This window comes from Melanotaenia boesemani, chromosome 6 (genome assembly GCF_017639745.1).
Source record: "Melanotaenia boesemani isolate fMelBoe1 chromosome 6, fMelBoe1.pri, whole genome shotgun sequence".
Lineage (NCBI taxonomy): Eukaryota > Metazoa > Chordata > Actinopteri > Atheriniformes > Melanotaeniidae > Melanotaenia > Melanotaenia boesemani.
The window spans coordinates 23219045-23227530 of record NC_055687.1 but is presented as its reverse complement, the minus strand read 5'-3'; the positions used below and the strand labels follow the sequence as shown (position 1 = coordinate 23227530).

Here is an 8486-nt window from a genome sequence, read left to right as displayed (position 1 = left end):
CAGCTATGAGTCATTTTAGCAGATGGCTATTTGAGATAGCAAACTATTGTTTGAACTCTCAAATTTAACTTTATTTTATCCATGCAAAACATAACAACATAGAAAATAGAAATATTTAGCAGAATTGTAGGAATACATTAGACCATACACCTGCTCCTTAAAAGCTTTTTACAACTCAGATGAAACAAAACTATGTTTGATGTTACTCTGGGCAAGTGTGGATGTAATGCTAAAACATTTTTATTTTGGTTAGTGCATCACTATCTCAGAAAATGGCATCTACTATATTACAAAGCAAAAATGAGTAGGTCTCAAGTTTAAATACTTTATTAGCACCAGTGTAGGAAATATTAACAATCACAGAGATGGACTGAATAAACACAAACTCCTGAAGTTTCCTTATTAATCTAACTGTGGTACACAAAAATGACTCTGGGTCTGCTCTGGGTCAGTAAAAAAGTATTGAAGCATGATGCTTAAGAGACTTCAAAGTCATGGTATGTGGGTACATGTGTTGTTTTAACTCTGCTTTCATGGTATGTACAAAACATTCTTGGCTAAAAGTAATACCTAATATTTAGCATATATTATCAAATTGTACCTTCAGGAATCTAGTGTTACCTTAGCAAGCAGTCATCACTTTTGTTGTTTAAAGTACAGGTAAACAGGCATTTAACCACAACCAGCCTTTGTCAGCTCTTGGGCATATCCATACACTGCTGTGAGTTTTCTGTAATTACCTCTTTGTTCTGGCAGTGACAGTCTAAATTGGCTGACAGCAGTTGGTAGCTGATATCTGCCTTTCTGTTTTATTGTTTGTATTCATCTACCAGGTTTACAGCTTCCATCTCATGCATTAACACTGACTCATCACTCACTGGAAGGATTCAGGATATTTTTCCTTTTACCTTGAGAAGCAAGAGATGCAACAAAGAAGATTAAAAAAAGACAAAACAGTTGTTGGATAATTAGATTTGGAAAAGAGGTGCACACAAATGTTGCATTATTTATTGGCATTTATTAAACAACGTAATAATGATATGTGTGATTCATGGTTTTCCACCTTTCATGGTTTCATGGTTTAAGACAGTAAATGTTGTGTGTAAATGTGTGTGCAAGACTTAGTCAGGTGTGAACTGGTCTGTGTGCTTACCTAACTGGTGTCCTCTCCAGGGTTTTTGGGCAAATGGTTTCCTGGGGGCCTGAACACTCTTTAAAGGTTCAGAGAGAGGTCCATAAGACAGGTGTGTGTGTGGTGGTCAGATTAGTTGTATTTGGGTTTTAGGGTTGGGAAATAGTTTTAGGGTGGCTTACAATATTAGTTCTTTGAGTAGATAGGTTGTAGATATTTGTGGAGTTCAAATAGGGAGATTTTAGAATTTAGTGTTCGTTTTTATGACATGGGAAACACCTCTTTTGAGGGAAGTAGTTCAGTCTAATCAGTGGCAGAGGAGATGAATTGGGCCAGTTTGTTCATTTTAGAGGATGCTGCTGGGGGAGGCTGAGCCACTCCACAATAGTATAGTGTGAGTCCCCTGGTCCAATGTATACTTTAACAAATAAAATGATTTTGTACTGGATTTAGCTTTGGTCGCTTCACTGTTTGTAATGAAGAGAGACCACAATGTGCTGTACTTCTCAAAATGTTAGCATGACAGAAAATATTAGCTGAAAATATTAACCTTAAGAAGTTAATAAACCACTTGGGGATGTCTCATCCTGAACACAAAGAAAAGTTACTTTAGACATAAACCACTCAACTGTTGTAAACTAAAGCAGCCTTGATATCACCTCAGCTCACCTTATACATTACAATAATGTCCCAGTCACATTATAGCAGAGGAATTAATACTTCCCTCCGCCACTAATTTGGTTTTAACTATGTGAACAAACTAAAGACTATTTCTCTACCAAACAATACTGTTTCATGGTGCCTTTTGTTGTAAATTCAAGTGGGTTCACGTGGTAGTGATGGTGAGATGGGAGAGCTTGACATTATTGTTGTCCATGAAAAGGGGGCCCTGCAGAAAATGTTTGGGAACCGCTGATATATTCTAATGTGAAAAGTCTCCTGGAAATGCATCTGCATCTGTGTTCTCTCCATTAACACACACTCACACACTGGTGACATCTTTGTGATTATTCACAAGTGAGAAACCAATCAGGACTGTTTACAATCTTCTCAGGAGTAAATGTCCAAATTATTTTGTCTCAATGTCACTTTGTAAAGAGAAACTGACTCCATAAGGCTCAGTTAGGATGTTAAATGTAAAATTAGAAAAACGCTGAATTACCAGGTGCCAGGAAGACACTTTCTTTCTCTAGAAACAACATGGCAGCACAGTTTAAGTATGCAAAGCTGCGTCTAAACAAACCACAAGCCTTCTGTGGTTTGCATAGTATCATGCTGCTGTATTATAATTACAACTAGAATTAAATATTTTTGTTGAGCCGTAGAAGATATAAGTATGATGACAAAAAAATTTAAACAATATCCTTTGAATAGATGAGAAAAAAGTTAAGATTTTTGGTCGCAATGGACAGTACCACATTTAGTGAAAGCTAAACACAACATATGAACACAAACACCTCACAACAGTCAAAAATGGTGCTGAAGGACTGATGATTTGGGCTTCTTTTGCAGCCACTTGAACTGGACACATTGTAGTCCTTGTTTTTGGTTCTGTGTTAAGTTAATGAGATAAAATGGATCCTTAACATAATTATTATTATTATCACAATGTATAACACACATTTTGTGTCTTTAAATGACTTTTTAATACAGTTTGTTATGTTTTCTATATATGGTCCCTCATAAAATGTAGAGGTAAGAACAAACCCTTTTTAGCTGGGTTTTTTCATCATGTATCCAGCATTTTTCTTCTGGGATTAATAAAATATTTCTAAATCTGATTTCAAGAAAAAGAATTGTTCATATTATTAGTTTTACCCATCACTTATGAGATTCAAATCTGTGAGGATGTAAACACTACAACATTATTGTACAGTTTTACACAAGCAGTTGGAAGCGTGCAAACTGCGTTTAATTTGATTAACTTCGGGTTTGTCATTAGGATGCCAATTTGTATGACTTCCTCCAACTTCCTCCCGACTGGCGCCAATATTTCAAACCGCTGCTGTGATTGGAGGATTTGGAGCAAAAACTGCAAACGTCACTGACGACATTGTGGGTCAGTGGGTTTGTGCGCGAAGGTGCAGATGTTGGCGGTTTGAATAGAGAGAAGAAGGTGGGAAAGGTCTGCTCTTCGAGCTAAACTGCACTTGACGGTGAGAACAATGCTTTCATGTAAACGTGTAACTAAGGTTTCAGACCTTTTATAAAAAGCTTTAGTGACATTTACACTCTTTTCGACCATTTTGGCAGCGTTTTGGGTTCTTTTTAGTGTCACTGAAGTCAGTTTAAGTAATTAACTGTGTTTAATGTTATGGCCGCTTTTCAGCGCATTAAACAAAAGAAAATAGCTTTAAAACTTTTATTGCACAGTTTTCTTTTAACATCCGCCCATGCACGTAAAATTATTTGGTTTATCTAAAGTTTTGGTGATTCATATTGTTTTTCTGTCATTGTTATGTAACATTAATCCGTGTTTTTCGACATGAAATAATTACATTGTGTTTCTGTTGAACTTCGTATGCCTGATAATCTAGTGAATAGGTGCTTTGTTATCTTTGGCCCGTTGTTTAACATCATATACATTTTAATAAAGTTTATAAAATTATGTCTACTCTTCCAGTTGTGTGTATATTTATGAGGGCTTGCAGGACAACTCTGACACCCCTCCCCCACTATTTTTGTTTTTTTTGTTTGAGTACCTCTTGCAAAATGTATGTGCAACCTCCAGCAGAGGGGGGACAAAGTCAAGAAGTCGTACTTCAGCCTCGTGGAGTGACTACTTGCAAATATTTAACAGGGGAATTAGAGGTGGAGAACCTGTTTTGCCTGACATGCCATATCTTGTCATGCCTGGTAATTAAATAGATTGCGTAACTATATATATATTTTTTATCGTGCTGCTATACAGTACATGCAATATTACTGCCATTTTTGCAGGGAAGACGAATAACGGCAGAGCCCCAGTTTTTTATTGTTTTTATTTTGGATGATTTTGCCTCAAAAAACTTGATTTCTTTTACGTTAATATTTTTTATTAAAAAGATAATCCACATGGATACACAAACATTTATTTTATTGAATGTGTTTAAATTTGATGGGTATTTTTGCACATCAGTGCATATTTTATTAGAAAATGTTGATTTGCAAATTTAAACTGAGAATTCAGGGAAAAAAAAATGTTTATGTGAGTAATAAGTTTCACAGTGATGCGTTTTGTACCTGTGCAAACTCAAATTGATAGAATTCTCCACTATATACCTTTTAAAGCTTTTGTCTAATTTTATTTTTGTCACCCTCAGTCACAAATGTCTAGTGCAGCAGCACAAAATAAAATACACACCCACCTTTTTTGTTTGTATTCTATAGTTTTTTTTCTTTTTTACAAATGAACTTTCTCATGTCTTTTCACAGCCCAAATGACAGCATTTTATTTATTAGGGGAAAATTTATTCACTTTTTCTCTTCTGCATTGTCCATTACTTGAAATTTTTACCATTTTTATCTGTTGTGGAGAATTTTAAACATAAATAACATTTATTTTAATTCACAAGACTGATGTTATCAACTTGTTTATGAGGACTTTGCTCTATTTTAACTGTAGAATTAGAAAACATTCAGCACTTTAATGATAATCTGTCAAACATGGACTGTCTGTTCAGTATGTATGATTTTTAATTTATTTATTTTTTTATTTTCCTGCAGGAGAATTAAAGAAAACTTTCTGCCGAAATGGAAAGCTGTGCTGGTAAATGTAAATTATTCAACTACAATTGTTAATCTGCAGCATTATTATTTTGAATTTGCCCTTAAGAAAACTGCTAAATGTAAACTGGAAGATAAATTTGATAGTCAGTGTCATCCACCACAAATAATAGCTGATTGAATTTGAATTATGACAGTGTAATCCATCCTCTCAGAGTTTACATAATCTTATAGTGGTTCAGCGATCGTTGCACTGCTGGAAAACTAAATAAAATTCCTGATTTACAGACATCCAAGTGAAGGAGCTGAACAAACGTGCATCAGGGCAAGCGTTCGAGGTCATCCTGAGCCCCTCGACCCCAGATGCCAAGGTGGACTTTCCATTGTCCCCCAACAAGAAAAAGGAAACATCACTGGATGAGATTAAGAGGAAACTGGAAGCTGCAGATGAGAGACGCAGGGTATCTAGAACAGTCACGTGAATTGCATGAAGTTGTGAGAAAACTAGTTTAAGATTAATTGTCTCTTAACTAACTGAACAGAGTAACTCTTGTGTTTGTTGTCAGAGCCACGAAGCTGAAGTGCTGAAACATTTAGCAGAGAAACGAGAGCACGAGAAAGAGGTCATCCAGAAGGCCATAGAAGAAAGCTGCAACTTCAGCAAGCTGGCACAGGAGAAACTCAATCAGAAGATGGAGGCTAACAAAGAGAACCGCACGGCACGGATGGCAGCTCTCAATGAAAAGTTCAAGGAGAAGGTAAGCTTGTACCAACATGTCCTTGAGTTTAATGTTGGATAAGAAGGAAAACTTAACACTGAGATTATAATTTTATTTCTTTTTCAAACACTTAACAGGACAAGAAGCTTCAAGAAGTGAGGAAGAACAAGGAGTCAATTAAAGAAACTGAAAACTAATTTGTTCTTGGTCTTGAAAGCAGTCTTTACAAGTCCAAAGATAAGCTATATTTTCTTATCTGAAATTCTTCCCAAATCGTCATACTGTTAGAAATCCTGATGCTGTGGATTATACCGGTTAGATTGTGTGTTCCTGTATTCTGACTTTTATTCTAGTAGATTTCTCTTTGGCAGCTGGTTACTTTGTAGCTTTTTATAGAGGGATTTGCTTGTGATAAATTGGTGATTATACTTATTATATGTTCTTCTAAATGGTTAATATTTAAAGCAAGTTTAAACTGACTTTAATGTACAAGACTTCATGTAATAGACTTAAATCATCCTCTTTTCCACAGTTCAGTATGTCAGTTACGTAGGATGGTTGAATATATTTGCCTTGATATCAGTGTGAGATCATATGTTGCTTGTGTATTGCTCGACTATCAACATTCTTTTTTTTTTTTAGAAATGAACATGTTGTAAGTTTCATCGTTATATGACAACTATTCAGGTACATTGGTGCTTGCCTATTAATAAATACTTTCACATTGCTGAGACCTCGTGGTGGGTTTTATTTGCAGCAGTAATGAGATTCGAGGATAAATTGGTTTCTAATTCTACATATACATACACATTGCAATTACCAAGTGTGCCTCATTGATAATCAGGAAAAGAAAATGATACAGCTATATCTTTATAGAACATTTATGTTGTAAATGTACAACATCAAATAACTTTTGTAGAACATATAATGAGAGATTTGACAGGCATGTTTTATACGATTGTATTTTCACAGATGGCTGCAGATGGAGTCAAGCCTTCAATTATAGCATTTTTATAAAAATAGCCCAATGTGAATTTTTACTAGCATGAAATATGAGGTTCAGTACAGCTAATTTCATAGTCCATTTAGTCCAGGGATGTAGTTGCTGTAGGCAATAGCAACAAATAATGCAGCTCAAACTTGCAACATGTCAAGTTAGTGTTGAATGCGCTCATATTTTGTTTAATGGCAAGGCACTGCAGTCAGGAAATTATGTAAAAGTTGAAACATGTTTTTAAGATTTTATCAGCTCTTGTGGTCTTTATTAACAGTGAGGAGAGGACGGAAAAGCGGAATGACATGCGACAAATACCCCAGGGCCAGGAACTGAACCAGTGCTAGTGCAGGGCCTACAGCCACTGTATATAGGGCACCAACTCAACCAGCTAAGCTAATCAAACACAATTCTTTGGCTTATGTGGTCATCTGCAAACATATCAGACAAATGACAAGCTACTGGTGTAGAACATTTGCATACATTGTGATATTCAAAGCATTTATATCTAGCATACGAGTCAATGGTTCCAGTATTCAGAGTTGCAAGTTGTCAGAGAAAATGCATTGTGTTGAATTCTTATTGTGGGCATTAGTTTTAATTCCTCCTCAAACCCCTGGTGTTATGGATGCATTGTAATAATACTGTGTGCATCTTTCCAAGCACATTTCAGACAATAACCATGGTGCTTTTTTTAAAACCTGGGAAGAAACTATTATTACCAAATAAAGCCTTGATGAGTAAATCCACTCAAGCTAAACAATTTATCTTTCTGAGATTTATTAAGCTGATTGATCAGAGCATGACAATTCATATTCCCTTTTCATGGTGTCTGAAAATAAATACCCACTCAAATAATCTTTTCTTAGTCACAAATAAATAAAGGTTTCAGCATACACAGTTATCAGTAATTACATCATCAGCTATTTGTGCATTGCCCTCACACGTGCTAACCTGGTTCCTATTATTCTAAATAAGAGTGAGACATCTCTGCAATGATAAGAATCACGTGGGAGTGTATAGCATATAAACAGAAAGTATTACTATTCACATCATATCCAAGCAGAAGCACACTGTAAACAGACAAAAACATCAACAGCTATGAGGCCATGCCTACATGCCATATCATCAGCTGTGTTGGGTTTGTTCACCCTGGCTTGCAGTCAGTGTTACTCCAATCAAATCAACTTAAAAAATCATGTGTATTAAAAAATTGTGTATGTACTTAATGGTTTTTCTGAAGCTGCATGACAAGTTTGATCCCTTCACATTTGCGGTATTCAGTTTGAGCCTGCATTACTTCACATACCCTCAACATGCTACACAGTTTGTCATTTGTTTAGAAGAAACTGCTGGAATCATCAGCCAGAACGACATCCCCTAGTGCAGCGTTTCTCTCCTATTTAACCATGCAGGGGACAAAAAACTGGCTCTATTTCAACATATTTTTTCTCAGGCTCCTCTGAATGTTTTGGAATGACTTTTCCCATCATACTCCAAGATACACTGTACACAGCATTTACTTACAGATTATATTCCCCAAAGTTGACAGTTTTCAGGTTAAATCATATATCACCCCAGCCTGGCCAAACACCCAGTAGGCCAACACAGATTCATTGTTTTCATAGGCACACCCTGGATCTATCTCTGTAAAGAATATACACTGAGTAGGATGGTATGAATCAAGAAACAATAGAGATCTTTCAGAAACTAAGTCCAACAAAAGAACTTTGTTAGTGAATGTGAAACAAGGGAATGGCACAAGCCATAACACGGTTGTGAGCACACCAGCCAAGCAGGGAAATTGCTTGTTTTTTAAGTGAAGCTCTCAGTGTGATTTGGAAATTCATTTCTAAAGTGCAAAACTCTGACTTTAGGAATATTAAGAATACACAAACTCATGCCTCAAATTCTGTCTTAAGTGCATGTCGATTGA

General features: G+C 35.9%; 1 protein-coding gene across 2 annotated transcripts; it reads left to right on the top strand.

The window, feature by feature from the left end:
* Positions 1-3169: 3169 nt before the first annotated feature.
* stmn1b (stathmin 1b) lies at positions 3170-6289 on the top strand. Of its 2 annotated transcripts, none has more exons than XM_041987322.1 (5): positions 3170-3288; positions 4838-4880; positions 5126-5298; positions 5404-5595; positions 5694-6289. In XM_041987322.1, exons 2-5 carry the CDS (start codon positions 4865-4867, stop codon positions 5751-5753), a joined length of 441 nt encoding a protein of 146 aa, XP_041843256.1. In that variant the 5' UTR covers positions 3170-3288; positions 4838-4864; the 3' UTR covers positions 5754-6289. The 2 variants fall into 2 exon arrangements, with proteins under 2 accessions (XP_041843256.1, XP_041843255.1); XM_041987321.1 differs by having other exon boundaries at positions 4838-4886.
* The last annotated feature ends 2197 nt before the right edge of the window (positions 6290-8486 follow it).